Source organism: Dromiciops gliroides, chromosome 2, assembly GCF_019393635.1.
Source record: "Dromiciops gliroides isolate mDroGli1 chromosome 2, mDroGli1.pri, whole genome shotgun sequence".
Classification (NCBI taxonomy): domain Eukaryota; kingdom Metazoa; phylum Chordata; class Mammalia; order Microbiotheria; family Microbiotheriidae; genus Dromiciops; species Dromiciops gliroides.
Genome location: NC_057862.1, coordinates 29,212,666 through 29,237,765, shown reverse-complemented (window position 1 = coordinate 29,237,765; position 25,100 = coordinate 29,212,666). Strand labels below are relative to the sequence as shown.

Here is a 25,100-nt window from a genome sequence, read left to right as displayed (position 1 = left end):
TTTTTTTTCTTTTCTTTGGGAACTCCTAGTAAGAAAAATCTTATTATCAATGTAGGCCAACAACTTTGCTTCAATTTATAATTTTGACAGGTTGCTTGGAGCACTGAGGGGTTAACATACAGGATGTGTCGCAGTCTGAACTTGAACCCAGGTTTTCTTGACTTAAAGACCCTGAAGGCACTGTACCACACTGCCTTTCAATATACATCTTCTATTGAAACAATAGCAGGGGTTACATAGTCATTGTAAGGAAGTGACTGCCCATGTGGGTCCTATTCAAGGCCTCAGAATAGCATACCTAGCTTTGCGCTGGATCAGTTGGCAAAGCTCTGAGGCTGCCCTGTTAATTGTTTTATTTTAATACAGAAAAAGCTGTCTCCCCCTATGATGGGGCCAAGAGTCGAGCTGAGGAGGCCTGTTCCCTATTTGTTATGCAATTGAAATGTATTTCAAAATAAATCAATAAGTTCAGAATCGAGCAAAAGAAGATTATGTAATAATGTCTAATATTATCAATCATTTACATTCATTTATCATTTACATGTCATTGTGACTATATATGCTGTGGTTTGGAATTATTGTATATATTACAAGTACATCATCAGTTATGCAGCATAACATGCATTTTTACCATCATACTGTCTTTGGTGAAATTAATATGAGATTCATGAATTATGGAAACTTATCTCAGAGACTAACCACTCTTACAACAAGTTTGATAGAGGCCCTGTAGAGAATATATGTACAACAGGAGGAGAGACAGGTACATGTAAGTCTATGGTTTGCTTATGATGGCAACTATATAGACCACAATTGCTGGACACAGTCCAGTTTCTTCCTCTCTCCCTTCTAAAAGTTTTCTTTTTCTTTCACTAAGTCTGATGGCATGGTCAGAACCCATTCACCTGTGGCCTAGCACAATTACTGGATGTCTCAAAACCATGAGATGTGGTATGATAACCTTTCCATAACATTTTCAGGTGTCATGAACACGTTACTAAATTTGGCTTTGATCCAGACGCATGGTGGTAAGAAGTGTTATAGATTGCATAACTACCTCAACCCTCTATTATATAAAGGAGGGAATGTAATGGAATGTATTAAATTTGATCAGTGACAATGCTATGCTAAGGTTTAGTAAAAAATCCAGCAATTCAAACAGTTAAAGAAGAAGAATCCAGCTTTCCAGACCAGAATCCAGCTTCCTCCTGATGACATCTTACCACTCCAAGAAGACAAGAGAACTGAGAAAAGACTTCCAAAGACTTAATTACTTTTTTTTTTTACTGTTTCATCAAGGAACAACCTGTCCTAGAAGAAACAAAGGGGGGAATGTGATGAAATAATGGGATTTAGCAGATACTCAAAGACCCACCTGGAGATTAATCAAGACTGATTGAATCAAGTGAGAGTAATTGACTGCTGATTAAGCCTACTTCAAGTTAATTGGATTGTAATCACACCTGGCTATCCCTTAAGAAGGTATTGTTCTCAGAAACTAGACTGTGACCTCAACTTGAGAACACCTTCAAAGTCAATGGATTTGGATGACGCCAACCAATCACCTTGAAGCAGTGTGTAAGGGCTGCCTCTGTTCCAGATCTATAAAAAAGCTTCCACAAACAGCTTGCTAGGAGTTCCTGATTAAAGCAGGCTTGTGGAGGAGGACTTTAGGAAGAACCCAACCAAGCTGGAACTCTAGGCTAGGTAGGACTTCTTTTTCATAACCTTCTGAACTCTCTGTAAATATCTGTATGCTCTAATAAATGTTTAATGCCCAAAGACTGGTACTGAAGCCTTTTAATTTTGGGCCACCACAATTAAGATTTTAGACATCACAGTTGGAGAAAACACACGCCAATAACTCACTGGTGCATTAATACCTGATGAGAAATGAGTGTTGGGGCACTGCAGCCTTGGAGCCAATCAGGACCCCATGTGAAAGAGTCTTTCCTTTTTGCGTTATTAAAGTGAAAAATGTCCTTCCAAAGTTCAATCACGTAGAGGTAAGATTGCATAACATGTAGATGTAGGGGTATATATTAAAAGCAATGTAATAAAAAAGGGGAGGAAGCAAATAAATCTACTTATTTAGCAACAGTCTAAGTAAGATCATCTTTGTGATACTCTTCTAATTGGGATCAAAAGACACATTGGTTGGTTTGCTCAGTTTATTTATATCTGGCATGCCTTACAATATGTGTGACCCATCTGAGTTATCAGCAATAAAAGCTATATGGTGTTATTCTAATTTTGAATGTGTACATTTATTTCCCAGGGAGGCAATGGTGAATAAGGACTAGAGAGCTAGCTAGGAAGTCCTGGGTTCAAGTCTGGTGTCTGACCCATATTGACTTTGGGAACTTGGACAGATTGCTTCACCTCTGTGTTATGGGGCAGTTAAGACTATACATTACTGAAAAGGTGCTAACCTGCTTTGGAAGATAGTTTCCTCCCCTAGGAATTCCCTATATCGATGAAATCACAAGTCAAATACCTCTCACCATAATGTTCAAGAAGCATTATTTTTTTTTTAATCTCCTATGACAGTTGGAGACATGGTTGATCCTTTTCGGGAGATGCTGATCTGCTTGGTGCTAGTTTTAAGGAGCAGTACTTTGAAAATAATCTAGGGTTTGGAGTCATAGGGATGGAATTTCAGTCCCAGCTCTGCCACCTCTCATAGTTCTTGGAATACTGTCAGTGCTTCATAAATTATTTGTCAACTGAAGCACCAGTCAACTATGTGTCCTTGGGCAAGTCCTTGTGCCTCTGTGTCTTCATTTGTCAAATGAGTGGTTTTGATTTGATGACCTAGAAGGGCTATTTCAGCTCTACAGTGATGATCTTATATAGAAATCAGAGCATTTGTGTTTATCACTTGTCAAGAGTTTATAATCCTGGGGAGGCTGGAAAAGATAGGCTCATGATGCAGAGGAATATGGAGATATCTTCTTTGCCAATGCGCGGCTAAGTGGTGCAATGATTAGATTGCTGAGCCTGTAGTCAGAGAAACCAGAGTTCGGATCTGGGTTCAGATGCTTATTAACTGTGTGATCCTCTGTAATTCATTTAACCTTTCTGCCTCAGTTTCCTCATGTGAAAAATAGGGATAATAATTAATAGCACCTGCTTCCCAGGGTTGTTGTGAGAATGAAATGAGATAATATTTGTAAAGCACGTAGCACAATGCTTAGCAAATAGTAGGAACTTAATAAATGGTAATTTACTACTTCTTAAAAGATGTTACAAGGAGTTTAGTGGTAAACTGAGTTTTTGTAACAGATGCAAGGCAACTTTTTTTTTAACAGTTCCTTTAGTGACCAATAATTAATTCTAGCTTCCAAAGGTGACCCCACTAGGATCACAAACCATTACAGTCTTTGATAATTGCCTGCAGCTCAGAGAGTGAATTGTCCAGAAGCAGACAAGTTTTAAGCTTCAGAGGCAGAACTTGAACCCAGGTCAGTCTGGTCCCATTACTCTATTTCCTGGGTCATCTGCCTAATTATTAGCAATGGCAACTAAGGGAATCTCTTGCCCCATTTATAGTTGTGCATCCAGTTCATAAACTTTGGAGTTGGAGAAAACTTTAGAAGCTAGGAGTCTAACCTCATCTCTTTATGGAGGAAGAAGCCATAACCCAGAGAGGTCACAGGGTCAGAGGCCTAGACATAGGAGGGACCACAAAAGCCATCTAGCCCAGCTTTCTCATTTTATAACTCCATCATTTTACAGATGAGGACATTGGAGCTTGGAGAGGTGGTGACTTGGCCAAGATCACATAGGCAGCAGGTGTCACAGCCAGAAGTTCACGTCTTTTTACTCCAAATCCAGTGCCATTTCCCTCTCCCTCCTGATCCCCAGCCTGATGCAGCCTCCCCTTCAAGCTACCGAAGTTTCAAACAATAATAGCAGTTACAGCAGAAAAAAAAGAGAGAAAACAGGAGAATTTAATTAACATTTATTTGTCCAGCCCTGTAGCCTATTTGATACTGAATAAAACATGGGGAAAGACACAGTCACTGCTTAGTACAATTTAAGTATGCGTAATAGACCTCTGGGAAGTAATAAGCCAATTAAAAACATAAAATAAACCACAGTCATATGAGATTCCCAGTATCTATTAGCATTCAAACCACGGATCTGCACGATATTCAGTACCATAGTAAGGGAACCTGGGCACATCTTCCCACTATGAATTCTATGTGGAATACCAAGATACCGAGTAGTAGTATAATAATTCTCCAGTTCTCTTGCATTCTTTGTTTCTCAATTCTCTAGGACTCTTTGGGGTTCGTTTTGCAGTTAGATTCAATGCAAAAATAATTCTTCAAAATAAATGTGGGATATATTTTTTCTGTTTTGAGATTTTTAATGAATTTCTATATTCTCCTGTCTGCTTCAGATATCAGCCGTTTTGTGTTCTCCACCATAATATAGAAATAATGACTTACCTATTGGTTTGCTTTCTTCTTTTTAAGGTGGCTAATCTTGCTTGTTCCTTGTCTGCAAATGAAGATGGAATTAAAATAGTCAAGACAGCAGCCAGTCACATGGAGACATTGTGTCCACAGGTAGGAAGAATAAATACTGAGTGTCCTCAGCATTAAAACAGCTATGGAAACTGTATGCTTCATCCAAGAGCAAAACCAGGTTTAGTTCATTAAGGCTTTGTTTTCAGGAGTTCAAATCAATGGGTGCACTTCTCAAAGATTATATACTCAACTGCTTTCATTAAATCTAACAGTCTTCAGGCCTTCATAATGAAGAAGGGCTCCTTCATTAGACTCCAATCAAAGATTCTCTTTCCATTGCTTCCATGTCATATCAACCTGAATGAGTCTTTCTTCATGACAGGCTACCCTTTATCACAGAACAATTCTACCCACATATTTATTTTCCTCAATTTGATCCATCGATCCTTTTCACTGTGGAACTTCTACTCTGCCACCCATTACAATCTTCTCACTCTTTTTTTTTTCTACCAGTGGCACAGCCCCACCCCCAACCTCAAGTGAAAGAATTTTTAGTTGCTGATCAAATCTACCCTATACTCCATGTCATATCTATGACTATGTCTTTGTCTATATAGGATCTTCAAATGTTCATGATTACATTGATTTGAATAATTTCTCCATTGATTCAGTTTGTAATCCCAACAGGCCTTAAAGGATGATTTTATGAGCTCTTGGCCCCCCAAATTTTTATATATATATATATATATATATATATATATATATATATATATATATATATATATATATAACTAAAGCAAAAAAAAATGTTATCCACTGGTCAATTGTACTACATACCACAATATAGTAGTGCATTTGAAGAGCAGAGGGCCTGGTTCAACCATTCCTTCTAAGCCTTACAAAACAGGGTTAATCAAACCTACAGTTTCCACTTCATGGGACTGTTCTGTAGCTTAAGTGGAATAATTTGTATGACGTTAAATGCAAATGTCAGCTCTTGTTATTATACACTGAGGGGAAAAGAGGGAGAGAATAACTGGATTCCAAGAAGTCCTCCCCAGGCCATTCCTGTTTTGTGGAGGGTGACATTTAATCATTCCTAAATAACAACTTTCCAAGACTCCAAGCCCAGTACTCTTGTCCTTCCACTGTGTTGCACCTTGCATTTCTAAATTGTTTTTAAAGGATATTCAGAGACAAGATAGATCCTAATACTTAACTCACTGTCATGTTCTTGAACCCCTTTTGTTAAAGAATAGCAAAGGGCATCTGGGTAGCACAGGGGATAAAAGTACCAGCCCTGGATTCAGGAGGACCTGAGTTCAATTCCAGCCTCAGACACTTGACACTTACTAGCTGTGTGACCCTGGGCGAGTCACTTAACCCTCATTTCCCCACAAAAAACAAAAAACAAGAATAGCAAAGGACTTAAAACATTATATGAGCTTTCTCTGAACAGTTTTCAAACATAGTTTGACCGATTTGGGGAAAATTTGGGAGGATGAAGGTATTAGCTTAAAGTGAATAGTTTTGATTGGCTCATAGGTTTAGAGATAAAAGTGACCTTAGGATTCCTGAAATTCATTCCTGTACATCATTGAAGAAGAACCTGTGGCCTAGACAGCTTAAGTGACTTGACCAAGGACAAAGGGAGAATAAACAGGAGAGCTAGGATGTAAACCCACATCCCCCTACTATGAAACCTCTTCTCTATTAATTGCATTTGGCTGCTGGTTTTTGAAACTTAAAGGCATTTGTGTTCACCTGGAGACATCCCATAATTTGCCCTTCTGCAAGAAGCCTCTCCCGGTGCGTACCCTAGGTTATTCTGTATATATCTTGGATATATCTGCATATATCTTGCTTGTACACTGTTATTTGCATGCTGTCTCTCCTTTTAGATTGTGAGCTTCTTGAGGCCAGGATCTATTTTTTCTTTTCTTTCTGTCCCCATCATTTAGCACAATGCCCAACACTTCCTGACCTCAAGGAGTTTATAGTCTACTGGGAAAAAAACAACACTTTTCAATTTAGTCCACTCCCTGGCATTTGGAGAAGTGATCTCACCCTCAGAAGAGGTTTCTCCCTTGTATAAAAATGTCTTAGCTGCCTTTGTTAAATGTTTTTGATAAATTAATTGATTGATGAAATGTGATTTTTAGAGATTCCTTGTTATTGTTTTCTTGGACTCAAACAACTCAGATATTTTACAAGAGCCCCTGATCTCATTATGATATAAAGTATAGCGGCTTTTAGGGATTACCCAAACAAGGGCATTGAGCCATCTCGTACAGATAGAGAAATATCACCTGATTTTCGTGTTGTTGTGATCGAGGAACTGTCATCACAGAGAAGTGAGAGTACTTCATTTTCCAAACCTCTTGTTCTCAAAAAGCAAATTTGCTTGTTTCCTTTCACATGCCGTAGATAAGGATGGATGTGTCAGCATGCAACTAAATGATACCAGGTTGAAAAACTCTGCATCTTTAGGTATTCCAGTGTTTTCTTCCTTGGGCAGCTTTCCTATATCTTGCTTCATGATAATAGAATCTTCAGAGAATGATAGATGGAAAGACAGCTAGATGATAGATAGACAAGTAGATAGATGACAAATAGATAAAGAGATGATAGATAGTTGATAAATATATATACAGATAGATTATTGATGGATGGGTGGGCAGATGGACAGAGGGGGAGATGGATGGATGGAAGGATGCATGGAGAGATGGGGAAAGAGAGAGAGAATGAGAGAGAGAGAGAGAGAGAGAGAGAGAGAGAGAGAGAGAGAGAGAGAGAGAGAGAGAGAGAGTGAGTTAGTTCATTGATGCTGAGAGGCAGTATGGCAATGAGGCTGGAGAGCCAGCCTTAAAGACAGGAAGCCTTGGGTTCAAGTCCTGTCTTCGACACATTGGCAGTGTGATCACAAGTAAGTCATAGCCCAGGATGCTCTTAGAATACATCACACAGTAGTTGCCAGTGGTTTTCCATTACTTATAGGATCAAATACAAACACCACTCTTGGGCTTTTGGTCCCTTTTCAACTGGCCCCAACCTATCTTACTAGACCTTTTCTGTATTGTTTCCCAACCTACATTCTCTGGTCCAGCCAGACTTATTCTCTTGCTGTTCTCACTCCTGATGCTCCATGTTCCTTCTCCATATCTTTGCCTTTCCCATCCCTCATGCACAGGATGCACTCCCTCTTTACCCCTGCTTCTTTGAATAGAAACTCCAGTCAAGTTCTATCTTCCACATAAAGCCTTTCTTGATTTTCTAGCTGCCTGTGCCCTTTTCCCCAGATTGCTTTATAATTAATTGATTTACAGTTTGTATGGACTTCTAAGTTTCTGACTTATGCCCTGATAAAATATAAACTCTGAGGACAGTTACTTTTTAAAATATGCCCATCCCTGAACCCAGTGCCTTAGAGGTACTTAACAAGTGTTTATTGATTAAAAGACCAATGGAGATGGTTTCCCTGCTGGTAGTTCTTAACAGTAATGGAACTATAGGTTGAGATAAATAAATACAAATAAAGATTTAAAAGAAAGAGAAAGTCACATGATTGCAATTAGAAAAGGCTGGCATATTGTCTCCAAGAAAGTGTTAACAAATGGTGGATTGTGGTCAACTGCTCAATCACTTTCTGTTAATAGGTCACATTCCTTAAAAATACTTTCTAAGACCTGTCTAGGAGAGGAGTAACAATGGGGTCTCAGAGGTTCTGCTTGTGCAATTCCACAAGCAGAGCCTCTGAGACCCCATTGTCACTCCTCTCTGTCATGAGACAAGAGTCAGGATTTATTTTACTGGCTAGTGGCAATTAGACATTGTTTATTACCTGTAACAGAATACATTGAAATTTTTAGTAGTTCTTTTGAAAGTTTTATTTTATACCAATTTTTGTTTAGAATGATCTTGTGATTCTGTGACTTTTATTAACATTTTCTGGAATTTGATAGACCCCTGATAGAGTTTAAACTCTTGAAGATAAGGCTTGCTATATTTTTGTCTTTTTCTACCTAGCTCAGTGCCTGGCATATGTTAAGTGTTCAATAATTTTTTGTTGATTGTTTGACTTGAACACACATATATTCACACTGATATTTTGTGTAACTAATTTTTTAAAAAGTAATTATATATTCCAATAGAAATTATAGCTAGCATGTATATAGCACTTTACAAATGTTATTTATTTCTCACAAAAACCCTGTGAGGTTGGTCCTTTTAACCTCATTTACATTTGAAGAAGTTGAGACTGACAATGGTAAAGTGATTCGTCTAGGTTCATGCAGCTGGTAAGTATCTGAAGCCAGATTTGAATTTGTTTTCCTGACTTGAGAGATGGTGCTCTGTTACTCTGCGTATCTGTCTCTCAAAAGGATGATTTCAACCATCCCCATTAATGACAACAATACAACAAGATAGTTCCAATTTCTTTGATGGCACTACATAATCAAGGAAGCAGCTTCCATACTGAGGAATCTTGGGTTGGGTAGGGTTACTTTGAAGATGAGGCAGAAATGAAATTGCTGGCAGCCTTGGGATGTTTCTCCAAATTGAGAAAGTCTGTGGCTGCTTCTCCTCAGAACTTGGCTTTGAAGGTTAATATGAAAACAGACCTGTGCCCACGTGCCCTTCAAATCACTACAGCCTTTATAGCAATACCATCTCTCACCAAAGCCCCTTTCAAAAGCCACGTCCTTCAATTGATCTACTCTTTTGTTGTGACCGGTCATTGTCATTTTCTATAGCCCTGCAGACAAAATGAACCTGGGGTCTTGATTTCCTATGGGTTTCTCCTTTTAATCCTTCATACTTGGTAATGCCAGTGACTTCACAAACCCAAGTTTCGTTTTTGAAGTCTTTTCCAGGCTATTACAGTGGGGGCAGATGATTCCTACTTGGAACTAGAAGGTCACTTTTAAATTGAATCTGTGCCTGTTGGAGAACAAATTGGTGAAGAGGTAGGGCTGGGATGAAGGAAGATTTAAAATACTGGGTTTTGTGAATGACTTTAAAGAAATGTAGTTTTGGTGTAGACTGGCTTGACTCCTTTAAGAAGTCTGTCTTGTCGAGGCATTCTGTGCAAAATGACACCTTAAAAGAGAACTGGGAAAGACACAGAAACTGATTGTGGCCTTCAATATCGAAAGGTCAAAGTTCAGATAGAAAGAGATGGTGGAGGGAAAGGTCTGAGAACAGACGCGAGGCTGGTTCTCTCAAATGGAAAGGTGATTTAAAGTAGGAGAATGAGAGAGAGTAAGTCAAAATGCTAGGGGAGAGGATGCTGATAGCATCATGGAGCTAGCTCAAAAGGGCCTTACAGATGTTGTAGTCTAGGTGATGGATGCAGTAAATACAGCTCTGGACCTAGAGTCAATAAGATCTGAATTCAAATTCAGCTTCAGACACTGTGTGACCCTGGGCAAGTCACTTAACATCTATCTGCCTCAGTTTCTTCAACTGTAAGATGTGACTACTAGTAGAATCTGCTTTTCAAGGCTGTTGTGAGGATAAAATGAGGTAATATTTGTAAAATTCATGGTGTGGTACCTGACACATAGTAGACACGATACCAGTGCATCTTCCTTTCTCTTCCTGGTTGATTTTACATGGAAGGAAGCTGAAAACTAGAAAGAAGTTACTTGCCCAAGGTCACATAGTGCCAAAACGCACTGAGAAACACCAACATTTACTGTTGAATTTAACCCTTTTTTTCTCATTCATTCTATATAATATCACATGGCTTATATTTTAGAAAGTGAATTTTTAAAAAATTCTTGTTTTTATATATGTGCATAAGGTATTTCTTCCCCATTACATTGTAATCACACATAAACAAATCACTGCTGAATGGAAATAGTGTTTGCTGCATGATTTTCATTTTAGTTGTACGCTCTAGGAAAATGTAACAATGTTTTCCATGCTACCCCAATAAAGGCAGTACTAATCACTTTGTAACAGCTCCCAAAAATAAAGTATATTTATGTATAAATATATATATATATATGTGCCCATATATACACATGTTTATATTCTATATATGTATATATATACACATGTAATGCAGCATATTAAGATTATATTTCCATATCTATATTTATACACACATATACACATACATCTCTACATACCCCACTAAAGGAATTCTTTTAAATCCCAACATTTGGCATTGGGATTAATACCCCAAATCCGACAGAGTGTGCATGCTTTTCAGGGATGTCCTTTTTCTCTAACACTCTGCTGAGAGAACATTCAAGAAGCTTGACAATATATGCACAATTTCTACTCCTAAATCCAGGCACTCTGTTGGCTTCCTGGGAAAATTACTAAATCAATCATATCCCCACCTCTTTGTGCCTGGCTGAGTCTCTAAGGAGAACAGACTTTCTCCAATTTCTCCTTGCTGCTGTGGACTGTAAAGAAAATCCTCCCAGAAGCCCTCTCCCTAACTGTACATTAAGTTTCTTGAATTTTTTAATGCCTTTTAACCCACATGAGGCTGGGCTCTTACTGCTTTATAGCCTTTAGAGCCATCACCAGCACAGAATTTTGATTGGTCTTTTATTTAACAGTTTATAATGGAGACCAGTTTCCCAATTATTTCTATTAGCTCTTTCTTTCAATAAGCCCATAGGCCAAGGAGCTGAGTGACTTCTCCAAGGTCACTCAGCAAAGTAGCAGGAGAGGAGAGAGAAGAAACTAGTCCTTAGAATCATCAGTCCTTGTAGTACTTTATTTTCTGAATTCTAAAGGGAGAGTTGATATTTAACTAATCACTTTGTTGCTAAACTGTTTTTGAAAGCTTACTTTTCAGGTTTCAATTTTTTAAATTCAATTTAATTTTTTAAAAAATCACTTTGATAGCAGGATTTAGGTGTAGTTAGGTGGTGCAGTGGATAGAGCACTGGGCTTGGGATCAGGAAGATTCATCTTCATGAGTTCAAATCTGGCCTCAGACACTTACTAGCTGTGTAATCCTGGGCATGTCTGTCTGCCTCAGTGTTTTCATTTATACAAAATGAACTGGAGAAGGAAATGGCGACCTGCTCTGATATCTTTATCAAGAAAACACCAAATGGGGCCATCAAGAGTTGGACACAACTGAACAACAACAAATAGCAGGATTTTTGTATCATGGATCCCTATGACCATCTGGTTAAATCTATGGATCCTTTCTCAAAACAATATTTAAAAATGAATAAAATAATATAGATGTTATTAAAACAGAAATCGAATGCATTGAAATAAAGATTTACCTTGCCTTTTTATTTTTCCTGATTCAAGTTCATAGATCCCCTTCAAGGCTAAGCATAGACTCTTTGGGGATCCACAGATTCTTAATTAGAAACCCTTTTTCTATGGTTAGTGAGCTTAGGAACAAAGATAAAAAAATAGTATGTATAGATCAGTGCATTTTTTTGATCCTTTGTATCTGTTTGTAACAGGACTTGTGTCTCAAAAGAAAGTTAGAATTCATTTCGAGAGAATAGTACACAATGTCAAAGTTGAAAGGGACCCCAGAAGGCATTGTGTCTAAGCCATCCCTAAAAAGGAATTCCCACGACAAGATTCCCAGCACGTGGATATTTAGCCTTTGCCTGTGAGGCTCAAGTTCTAGATGTGGACAACTTGAAAAAGTGAAGATGTTAGTGCTCAGTGTTCCTTGTTTTGTCAAAACCAAAGGAATCTAATCAGCGCAAGCACCTCATCTTACAAAAGAAGAAACAGAGGTACTATTTCTTCTAATCACAGAGTGGTTAAAAGATTTGCTTCTGGTCCCACAGTAAGTCTGAGATTTGACCTATTTTCATTCCCAGTCCTTAGTCCAAACCTAGGCTTCCTATACTCTAGGACAACTACCAATGATTTCTTGAAAAAAGATGCTGGACTTATTTAACGAGGGATATTTTGAGCCAAATATTTTTACTCAGTGGAACCTTGGCTTCTATTCCTTTACATCTGAATTAGAAAGTTAAGGAATTAATCGATGAAAAGGACCATTTACTACCTTAGGAGTTGAGACATAAGAGAGCTAAATTCCATATCCGGGCTCTGCTCTGCTGGGAAGCATAGAATGGACACCTGCTGGTTGTTAGGGACAAATTAATAGAGTCTGATAAAATGAAGCTTCCTGGGGAAAGATAATGTTCTGGATTGACTTGAAGCCAATGTCCTGTCCCCATAAGAAGGTAGGGTTGAGGACTCCAATTGGCCTCCTAGGTTTGTTGATGAGAAGGCATAGTGCGGGCTATCATTTTTCTCTTGACACTGTCTTAGCTGTAAGTGACTATGCTGTCAACTGCCAGTAAATAATAATTAAGGGTTCGTAGCTTCTCCCAGATGCTTCCTATAAACCTTGACTGTGAAGGCAGAGTAGTCAATGTTCTTTTGAAAGACTGCTTGGTTGGAATTACTTGTTTGTTCTTTCTTTCTTTCTTTTTCTTTTTCTTTTTCTTTTTTTTTTTTTTTTGTAGGGCAATGGGGGTTAAATGACTTGCCCAGGGTCCCACAGCTAGTAAGTGTCAAATGTCTGAGGCCTGATTTGAACTCAGGTACTCCTGAATCCAGGGCTGGTGCTTTATCCACTGTGCCACCTAGCTGCCCCCTTGTTTGTTCTTTCTATAGAAGATTAAACATGGCTAAAAATTACCATTCACCATGGAAAGGTCTCGTGGAGAAGCAACTATGTGAGGATAACAAGGATTCTAGTTATCACTGAGGGAGACCAGGTGGGTCAGTGGGAACCAGGCATGTCAGGTTCCTTATTCTGACCCCCCCCATCTGTTCTTTACTATCCATTTGCCTTTAGGCAAACCAACTATCCTCTCTGGGCTTTTGTTTCCTCTTTGTATAATGAAGAGGTTGGTCAGAATGACCTCTAAGATCTTCCTCTCTAAGTTTTTGAGAGGATAACTATACTCCTAGCAAAAGAGAGATCCAGAGTTCTTTGTCAAAGCAGAATTCATAGAATACAAGATGTCCCCAAAGTCTTAGATTAAGACAATCGCTATATAATCTGAGGCCAACTCAAGGCTTCAAGCAGGCACTCAGTCTTACTTAAAGTTAACATCCTCACAATTAACCTAGGACCAAGTAAAAGACTCTGTACATAGAAGTAATTTAATAAATGTTAGCCAGTTGTTTATGTCTTCTCTTGGGAGGAGAGGGTGGAGAAACTATGAACTCTGGCACAAAATCACTATAGCTATTACACCTAGAGATAGAAATAAATATACACATATACGTATATGAATACACTCATACACAGATATGTATGGGTGTGTATATATATATATATATATATACATATATACACATATGCATACATACATATATATGTACATACACCCATGACACCCATGTCCATCCACATATACACATCCACCCACCCACCCACATCCACCTACCCATGCTCACATATATATGTATATATGTGTATATGTATGATACAAGGGCCAAGTCTCTCCAAACTAAACAAGGCAGGTAGGTTCTTAGGTGCAGACACAATACATTACTGACAGTGTCCTCAGAGCCTGTCTGACTTGGTAAGATCCCCCAGAGTTCACTCTTCTTTGAAACAGACATTGAAAATCCAGGGTTGTCCTCCTCTATATGTTGAAGCATCAGAGAAGGACTTTAGTAGATTAAGTCACTCCCCAGCTCAATAACCTTTCATGCTTCCCTCTTATCTCTAGGAGCAAATACAAACTCCTCTCTTTAACATGCAAAGCCCTAAACAATCTGGTGTGAAGTTGTGGATAGAGCCCTGTACTTGAAGTCATGATGACCTGGCTTCAAATCCTTTCTCATATCTTTACTAGTTATTTAACTCTGGGCAAGTCACTTAATTGCTCTGTGCCTCACTTTGGAAAATGAAGCTATTGGAAATCAAAGGCCTTCAAAAGTCCCCACCAGCTCTCAATTTCTGATCCTATCATTGTAGTCATTTAACATATCTGGGCCTCAGTTTTCTTATCTGTAAAATAAGCTTAGAGATAGCCTCTAAGGTCTAATTCTGAGTTCTAGGAACCTTTCATCTTTAGACTTGACTCACTTTCATGAACCCTTCAGTCCAAGCAAGTAAAGTCCCCTTCTTGCTGTTCTTCACACATGAGACTCCATTTCCCCAATTTCTGCTTTTCCATTGTTCTGCCTGGGACCTCCTCCTCGTGCCTGGAATATACTTCTTTGTCCCTTCTGCTAAAGCATCACCTTGTACACAAAGCATTTCCTAATACTCCAAGATGCTGATGTCTTCCCCCCAATGATTATCTTGTATTCACTTGGTATATAATTATATGGTGCCTCATCCCTTTGAAATGTAACCGTCTTGAGGGCAGGGATTATTTCATTTTTGTCTTGCATCCCCAGCAACTGGAAACTTGTCTGGCCTACAGTAGGCACGTAGTAACTGTTTATGATTGACTGGATGCAAATCAGGTGAGGGATCCCTCATTCTATCCCTGCAGGAAGTTCCTAGGCTGCTAACTTTTTTTCCTTAATTAATAACAACAACAGCAGCAGCAGTAACAACAGCAACAACACAACAACAAAAATTGATCTAGTCCCTATTTTGTGCCAGTCACTGTCCCAAATGCTTTATAATTGTTAACTAATTTGATCCTCACAATAGCCCTCAGAGGTAAGTGCCTAATTTTTCTCCCCATTTTTTCAAATGAGGAAAGTGAGGCAAACAGAGGTTAAGTGATTTGCTCAGGGTTACACAGCTTGTAAATATCTGAGCCTGGATTAAAATTCAGGTCTGTCTCTCTGTCCACTCTACTATCTAGCTTCCTCTATTTGTACATGCACAAATAATCGATGAGTTTGGGAATGTCCTTAAAATGCTTTCTGAAGCACATAGAGATTAAATGACTTGCCCAGGGTAACACAGTATGCAATAAAGACGAGATATGAACGTAGATCTATGATTATCAATTATATACTCCAAGAGTTTAAATTAATAGCCTCACATCAACCTTGGAGCAGACTCCTGAAGTGTTGCACAAGAACTTTATAACCCAGTGATCATTTATCTTCACCAGAGCTCCATGAGGTAGCTGGAAGGGTTATTATTTCTCTCATGTTTATGAAGAGGAAACTGAGGCTTTGAAAGGTCAAGGGATATTCCCAGAATATTCTGGTTCTGTTACACACTCTGGGCAAGGTAATAAGTGACAAGACTCTGACTGTTCTTGGCTTTGTTCTATTCAAAATTTTATCAATAACTTTGACAAAGATGTCAGGTCTGTTTTTTCATTTGCGGACGATGCCCAATTGAGAAGGATGGCAAATATGATGGGTGACAGAATAGAGACTTACAATAGAGACTTACAATCTTGTGTCAAGATGGCTTGGAATAATGGGACAAAATCATTGAAACATACTTCAACAGGGATAAATGTCAAGTCTTCCATTTTGGCTCAGAAAAATCTATTGTGAAATTTTAAAATGGGGGAGAGGTGGCTTAGCATCAGTTCACAGAGAAGAGATCCAAGGGGTTTAGTAAATACTAGGACAATCACAGTATAGAAAGGTTTTGGGAGAGTAAACAAGAAAGGATGTAAATTACAGAGTACAATGAGATTTCTCTCCTGAAAGTGTTGTCTCCAGGCAAGAGTTCAGGAAGGGCAGAAAGACATAGAGGAACGATGATGTCAGATTCCACTACCATTGCCACCATGGGTCCCACTGGTAGGGGAGGAATTGTCCCTTTCAATTCCCCATCTAGGATCTATTGTCCTACTTATAGCTCTGAGATTTTGAGCCTGCAAAGAGTTGACTATTTTGCCATGAGTATGGCGAATGTGGAGAAGTAACGAGAAATTGGTCTGGAGACATAGGCTGAAGTCACATTTTGAGGCGCACCAAATGCTACAAATTAAAGTTTGGATTTGATTGTAGAGGCAATAGGAAGTCACTAGTGAGGGGCTAGAATAATATCAAAAGCCAGTCTCAAATATCACCTCTTTGAAAAATCCTGATGCTTTGGGTCTGAACTAGGTTCCCTCCCTAACTCTTTTTCCCCCTTTTTTTTCTGGGGCAATGAGGGTTAAGTGACTTGCCCAGGGTCACACAACTAGTGTCAAGTGTCTGAGGTCAGATTTTAACTCAGATCCTCCTGAATCCAGGGCTGGTGCTTTATCTACAGTGCCATCTAGCTGCCCCTCCCCTCCCTAACTCTTACATAACACTTCAAAAATACCTTTAAAAACAATAATGCCATCATGTAACTCTCTGTGTCTCATCCCCCAACTTTAGACCATAAGCTATAGGTCTTGTCTGAAGACCACATTCCTCCTAATTCCTTACATAATAGTCTGAACATAATTAGGCACTTGATCCATGTTTTTTTTTTTTTTTTTGGTCAATGATTATATTGAGACAAATCTTGATACTCACCAAATACAAGGCTTTATTCTCTTTCCCTCAGTGAAATTCATGCCACAGAATCCACTGTCATTAAAATAGCTTCCAAATTGTTATTTTGATTTCCTTAATAAGAAAAGATAGGCAAATAATTCCAATTTCAAACCACACCCACTCAGTAATAAACCATACTCAATTTCATTCAGTGTGGAGAAAGAAAAGCCTTTGTGCCTCCGGCTTGTAGAAACAATATATATGAGCCAGCCTACTGGTAAAGCCATCTGGTTTTTTGTTGGGTTATTTTAAATAATCACTCTTTCCCTCCCCCTTTCTATTAATGAAAGCAGCCTAAATAAGTGGTGTATTCTGTACTTTGCATAATTACCCTTCTTGAATACTGTCCTGCCTCAGTCTTTGGGGGCCTGGCACACTGTAGTTGATTATAACATTGCTCTTAAGTATTAAATGACTGAATTGTAATTCTACATGCATTACAGATTCTGGCAAATGGAATCTTTTGTCTTCCTTAGTATGATGTATAGGCAGCCTTCTTGGTCCCCCTACATTTCCTGATTCACTGACTTGCTTTTCTTCTTCCTCTTCTTTTTTTAAATGGCTATAGGCTTAATGCTGTTATGGAGGACATATGTGAAAAGGAGGTGGGCTAGACATGTAGCAAAGGTGAAAGATACTAGGTGGTACCTACGCGGAAATTCAATTCAATCAAAATTTATTAAGCACCTACTATGTGTCAGACACTGCTAAGCACAAGAGATGTAAATAAGGGGAGGAAAAACAGTAACTGACTTCTCCAAAAAGCCTTTTATAGGCACTCTTAATTTGAGAGCCTTCACTCTGAAATTATCTCCAATTTATCCTGTATAAATACTATTTATAAATAGTCAATTGAACATCTCACCCATTAAACTATGATCTCTGCGAGACAAGGAGCATTATTTTTGTCTTTCTTTGCCTCTTAGGCACTTAATGCAGTAGGTAATTAATCAATACTTTTACCTTAATCGAGTCCCAGAATGGTTAAGTGACTTGTCCAAAGTCACCCAGGGAAGCGAGAGGTAGAGCAAAGATTTGAACGCAAGACCCCCCCACTATTAAAAATCCCAGCACTCTTTTCCATATAAGAGGTTGATTCATGGACAGAAATGAGTACATGTTTTGGAAGTCAAGAAATCATAGATCTAAAGTTATAAAGGACTGTCTGGGATATCCAGTACAATGCTTCTCATGCAGTTGAGGAAAGTGAGGTAAGAAAGTGTAAATGACTTACCCGAAGTGATGCAGGTGAACCTAAGATCCAAGCACAAATCTCCTGGCTTCAAATCCAGCATTCATTTCATTGTACCATGATTCCAGAGAGACATATACATATTCTGATGCCTCTGAAGCTGTGTAACTTTGGGCACATTCCTTGTCCTCCACTTTTCTCAAAATGAGGTCATTAAATTAGGTGATCTTGAATGTCCTTGGTAAAAATCATACAACTGAAGTAACTTCATTCATTTTCACTATTTATATTGTAATATTATATTATCATATGACAGAATAGAAACACAAGCCATTTTCAATGCCCCAATTACTGATTAAGACAGTTAATTTCCCTGAAATCAACAATGCTTCAGCCACAACTATTTGTATTCTAATTTAGGAAATAGACTTGTTTAAAACATTTTAATGCTGTTATATGTTTTTTTTTCTATCTTAAAGGAAGTTAATTCTTTGTCAGTATATGTACATTTTCTGAAGTTCATTATCCATTTGTCTTGCTTTCTTATCCATGAAAAGGATAAGGAATCAAGTAGACAACTGATTATGAGAGCTTCAAAAACCAACCCATAAATCTTTGTGTAATTATGACCCTTGTTTTATTCCCATCATTGGAACATAGAGGCTACTTCTATTTTGAATATGCTCTGTATTCTTCCCACCAACCTCCCTTCAACCATTTTTTGCATGAGGAAAAAGCAATGAAACTAAGAGATGAGCTAAGCATCTCAATCCATCTGTTTGAAAGCAGATTAACCAGCTGTCATTATCGTTGACAATATTAACAAACAATACAATTGTTATTTATAAAATAACAATAAGGTATTAATTAAGAGTCAAAATGTTACCTTCACCAGAGATATGTGGAACCAACAGCTTCTTGGAGTCAGTCTGTTAACCAATGAGCATTAATAACTTGGCTGGTGCCTGGTGTTATAGTGGACACTGGTGACTCAGAGAATATCCAAAAAACATAGTCCTTGAGCTCAGGGGGCTCTTGTTCAAATGTGGGGTGGGATGGGGAAACAATGTAAGTAATTAGGTTCATGTGAGACATATAGAGTATGAGGCAGTAAGTAATAGAGAGGAATGGATGAGTAGCTAGTAGAGTAAATGGGTGGATGGGGAATGAGGAAATGGGGACATGGGGAAAGGCTTTCTGTGAAGATGGAATCATGCTGGAGCTTGAAGGAAGCCAGGGATAATTAAGAGGTGGGACATAAGGGACAAAATCAAAAAGTAGGGCGAGGAGGAACAATCAGTCTAAAAGCTTAGAATGGGGACAGGGGGACTTTCATATTCAAGAACGATATATAGGCCAAAGTATCTATATAAGAGAGTGCATGTAGGGAATAAATTGTTAGAAGTTTAAAAAAAATAGGATGAGATTGTCCTGTGAAGAGCCTTAAATACCAAACAAAGGACTTTATATTTGATCTTGGAGGTAATAGTGAGCTCCTATGGTTGCATTTATTGAATAGTAGCATGGTTAGACCAACACTTATTTTTTGTGTTTTTTTTTTTCTTTTCTTTCTTTTTTGGAGGCAATTGGGGTTAAGTGACTTGTCCAAGATGACATAGCTATTAAGTGTCTGAGGTTGGATTTCATTTCAGATCCTCTTGACTGCAGGGCCAGTGCTCTATCCACTGAACTATCTAGCTGCCCCTAATATTTTTTATTCCAATTTTATTTTCTAGTTCCAAAATTTCTCCTTCCCTCAACCTTGCCCCCTACCCAATGAGAAGAAAATAAATGTGATACTCATTCCATATATCAAGTCATGCAAAACAAATATGTGCTTAAAATATTTTAAAAAGCAGGAAAAAGGAAAGAGAATAAACTATGCTACAATCGCATGCTGAGTCCATCAAATTGCCATCTGGATGTGGATAGATGTTTCATCTTGAGTGTCTTAGATTTGTGATTTATCATTTTAGTGATCAGTGTTCACTTAAGGTTATCAAAGTTGATTTTCTTTACATTATAGTTGTTACTGTATAAATTATTCTCCTGGTTCTACTCATTTCACTTTGTATCAGTTCATACAAATTTTTCTAGGTATTTCAGAGACTATTCCTGTTGTTTTCTTACTGCACAATAGTATATTCATTCATTTATTATAACTTGTTTTTTTTTGTTCGGTACTTTTCAGTTGTGTCTGACTCTTTATGAAGATACTGGAGTGGCTTGTTATTTCTTCTCAGTGTATTTACAGAAAAGGAACTGAGACAAAACATGGTTAAATAATTTTCCCAGGATCACACAACTAGGAAGAGTCTGAGACCAAATTTGAACTCATGAAAATGAGTCTTGTTCACTCCAGGTCTATCACTCTGTTCACTGCAACTATATCTTGTTTAGCCATTAATCAGTTGATGGGTATCCCCTCAGTTTCCAATTCTTTCCCAACAACAACAAAAAAAGAGCTAGGGCAGCTAGGTGGCAAAGTAGATAAAGCACCAGCCCTGGATTCAGGAGGACCTGAGTTCAAATCCAGCCTCAGGACACTTGACACTTACTAGCCGTGTGACCCTGGGCAAGACACTTAACCCCCCATTGCCCAGCAAAAAAAAAAAAAAAAAAAAGAGCTAGTTTAAATATTTTTGTGCATATGAGTCATTTTTTCTTTCTTTTTTTCATTCTGGGTAATAGACCAAAAGTGATGTCTTACTCACTAAAAGGGATGCACAGTTTATATAGTTTTTTTTTTTTAAACTGGCTTTCCAAATTACTTTCTGGAATGGTTGGGCTAGTTCAAAGATCCACCCACAGTACAGTAGTATCCCTATTTTCCCTAAATCTTTTTCAGCACTTGTCATTTTCCTTTTTGGTCCATCTTTACCAATCTGATGGATGTGAGATGGTATCTCCAAGTTATTTTAATTTACATTTCTCTAATTATTAGTGATTAGGGCATTTTCACATGTTTATTGATAACTTGGTTTCCTTCTTTGAAAACTGTCTATTCATACCGTTTTGATTACTTATCCACTGGAGTTTTATTGGAAATTTGACTCATTTCCCTACATATTTTAGAAATGAGACCTCTTATGAGAGGAACTTGCTGCAAAGATTGCTTTCCAGTTTCCTGATTTTCTTCTTATTTTAGCTGCATTGGTTTTGTTTGAAACTTACACTTTAGGGGAAAAAAAATCACTCTGGCCTCTGAGTAGAAGATGGACTAGGACATAAAGGAACTTAACAAAGGGAAACCAAACTAGAATATTGGTTAAAAAAACTGATTAGAACTTGTAACAGAACATTGGTTGTCTAAGTGGAAAGAAGATGTTATATTTGAGAAATATTGTGAAAGTAGAAACAATAAGATTTTGCAATAGATGGATATATGGGATGCGTGCCAGTGAATAATTGAAGGTGGCTGAGGTTTTTCAGCCTAGTAGATTCAGAGACTGTTTTTGCCCTCTATAGTATTTCAAAAATTGAAGAGAGGAGAGCTTTGGAGAAAATAATAAACTCTGTTTTGGGCATATGGTCATTTGACATATCTTCAAGAGATCCAGTTTATAAAATCCAAAGGCAGTTGGTAATATGGGACTGATGCTTAGGACAGAGGACTTGGGCTGGATATAGAAATCTAGGAATAATTTACCCAGAGGTATAATTGAATCCATTTCAGATAATTAGAAACCAGATAATATAGAGGAAGAAAGGAAGGGGGACTACAGGAATCAGGTCAGTTGTAATCTGTATTTATTTATTCTTAAAGTCCTTTCTCCAATAAAGACATGGTGGAATAGGTGAAGAACCCCGGTCTCTAGTGTCTAAGTCGGCTTAGTTGTCTTTCAAACTTTGTCCCCACAATGGAAATTCCATTGCTTTTTGCTCGTTCTTGTTCTCTGTCTCTCTGTCTCTCTCTCTGTGTCTGGTTTCTGTCTCTCTGTGTCTCTCTCTGTGTCTGTCTCTCTGTCTCTCTGTCTCTGTCTCTGTCTCTCTCTCCCTCCCTCCCTCTCTCCCTCTTTTCCTCTCTCTCCCTCTCTCTCTCCCATCCAGTGCTAACCTTCCTACTCAAAGTGTCTGAGCCTATTCATGGTGATACCCTCTCCATATTTTTCTTCTCCTACCACTCTTCATCCTACAAATGTACCTTTACTCTCTAAAATAATAGGATTTCGAACTAGAGGGAAGCTGAGAGATGATTTAGTCCAACCCCTTCACTTTGCAGATAAAGAATCTGAGAACCACAGACAAGTAATTGGTCCTCCAAGGTCACAGATGAAATGATTGTCAGAACAAGGCTTCAGGCATGGGAAGACAGGTAGTCTGAATCCAAATTGAATGCTCTTTTTACTATGTCTCCTCTTTTATCCAAACTCCCCTCTGTTCTGTTGTATTCCTTCAGGGCCATGTTCTTTGCTATGTAGTAGGAAGCTTAGGGTAATCACATCATGATTTATACCATATTTATATATGGTTTATGTTCAAACTTGGCTTCAGGCCTAGATGCCTCAGTGAAGGCATGTGGGTCCTAGGTCCAAGGGGAACATCATCCCATAGTGTGCTAGACTTTGGGTGAGCAGTACTTGGATTTGAATTATGACTCAGGAACTTGTTATGTGACCTGGGTCAGGGCATAAAAAGATCACAGAGAATCCTAGGAAACTAATAAGTCTGTAAGGGACTTTAGAACTCTTTCCCCCCCAAGCATTCCCAAATCACGGGAGACATGGATCCAGGAGAAGTGAGTTTATTATTCAACAAGCATTTATTAACCACTTACCTTCCACCAGGCACTGTGATAATCATTGGTGATACAAAGAAAAATCAACTTACAGTCTATACTCTCAAGGAACTCATATTCTAATGGAGGAAAAACAAGATGCAAAACACACACACGTATGTGTATATATACATGGATACATAGACACAAGATATACAGGAATGAGTAATACAGTATCTGCTATATGCCAGATACACTGAAAAGTGCTATATAAATATTATCTCATTTCATTCTCATGACAACTCTGTAAGGTAAGTGTTTTATCCCCATATTAGTTGAGGAATCTGAGAGAAATAGAGCTAAAGTGACTTGCCCAAGGTCACATAATGAGTGTCTGAGGCTGTATTTAAACTCAGGTCTTCCTGACTCCACCTATCTTCCTTACTTAGCTATCTATCTATCTATCAACTCCATCACAGTTAAAATGGAAGGTAATCTCAGAGAGAAGATAACAGGAAGTTGCCTAGAGGAAGATTGATATAGGGCTCATGGGTACTATTTGATAAATAATGAAATTATCTTATTGAAATATTCCAGAAACTCTGAGACAGCTAGGTGGCACAGTAGATAAAACACTGTCCCTAGATTCAGGAGGACCTGAGTTCAAATCTGGCCTCAGACACTTTATAATTACTAGCTGTGTGACCCTGGGCAAGTCACTTAACCCTTATTGCTTCACCCTCCTCCCCCCCCAAAAAAGAAAAAAAATAAATATTCCAGAAACTCTAAATTGATAGCCTTTGTTGTATGCTTGAAGAAATAAAATTATTTATGTTAATTCTTGACCTGTAAGGTGGTGCAGTAGATAATAGTGTTAGCTCTGCAGTCAGCAGCACCTGAGTTCAAATCTGGCTTCAGGCACTAGCTGTATAACTGTGCAAGTCACTTAACTCTGCCTCAGTTTTCTCATCTATACATTGAGCTGGAAAAGGAAATGACAAATCATTCTAGTACCTTTGTCGAGAAAACCCCTATATGCGTCACAGAGAGTTGGACATGACTAATCAACTAAACAACAACATGTGAATTCTTAGGAGAATGTGTATAGCAGACTAGAATTTCTTCCCTTTCATATTGAAGAAGGGGTATACTAGGTTTTCTTTTAAATAAGCCAAAGAATAGAGAGATAGGAAAAATATTAGGGGCCCCCACCTAATTGACCCCCTTCTTCTTGATGACAAAACTGAGGTTCAGAGAGGTAACACAACAAGGTCCTGAAGGCCAAACCAGTAGAATTGGAATTTTGACTTGGGTTTTCTGGTAAAAATTAAAAAAAATAATTCTCAAAGATAAGCTAGGGATAAAAATATCCCCTACTTCAGTGGTGTTGTGAGGATCACATGAGGTAATGTGGGAAAGTCCTAGGCTATTTAGATTTTTCTTATAGTATTTAAAGGGTAATAGCTGGAATAGGAACCAAAGATGCTCTTGTTGGCTTCAGAAAACAGACCCAATAGCAATAGATGAAAGCTATAAAGAGATAAAGTGGTTTGATGTCAGGTGAAAAAAATCTACTAATTTAGATGTAACCATAAGTAGAATGGGCTGCTTCTGGAAGCCATGGCTTCTCCATCAATACGGGACTTGAGCAATGCCTGGATTATCACCTATTGTAGATGATGTAAAGGCCATTTTTATTCAGAATATGGGAGAGGTCAAGTGGTCGCTGAGGTGTTTTCTATCCCTGCCCTGCAATTAGTTGGATTTTATAATGTTTTAGAGGTCACCTTCATGGTCAGTCTTTTGAACAGAGTTAAGAAGAGGTATTGGGATCTTCTGTTATTCCCAAACTTGGGGCATTTGGGATGTTCAGGGAGGACCAGCACTTCTGGCGTGAGGGTTTGTCAAGCCCTTTTCTGGGCTGCTCATCCACATTTGGTGTTCCCATTACCCAACTCTCACCTATGCTCCAAGGAGTTGTAATATTCACAGTAGCCATACCCTCATAAAACTGACGGGCTAAACCAGGTTGAGGGTAACTAATATTCTTCAAACCCACCAGTGAGTTAGGGGAATATCTTATCAAAACATGTAAGGGTAGCTAGGTGGCACAATGGATAAAGCACTGGCCCTGGATTCAGGAGGACCTGAGTTCAAATCTGGCTTCAGACACTTGACACTTATTAGCTGTGTGACCCTGGGCAGGTCACTTAACCCTCATTGCCCCACCAAAAAACCCAAAACACAACAAAACAAAAACAAAAACAAATAACATGTAGACTTC

The 25,100-nt window shown here is 38.4% G+C and overlaps 1 protein-coding gene across 2 annotated transcripts in view; it reads left to right on the top strand.

The window, feature by feature from the left end:
• The window catches only part of CTNNA3 (catenin alpha 3), a 2,043,451-nt gene that overhangs the window by 1,257,097 nt on the left and 761,254 nt on the right, over positions 1-25,100 (top strand). For both annotated transcript variants that reach the window (XM_043982624.1, XM_043982622.1), the window contains exon 10: positions 4,485-4,577. In XM_043982624.1, the coding sequence (XP_043838559.1) occupies positions 4,485-4,577 (93 nt within the window). The remainder of the gene's footprint in view (positions 1-4,484; positions 4,578-25,100) is intronic.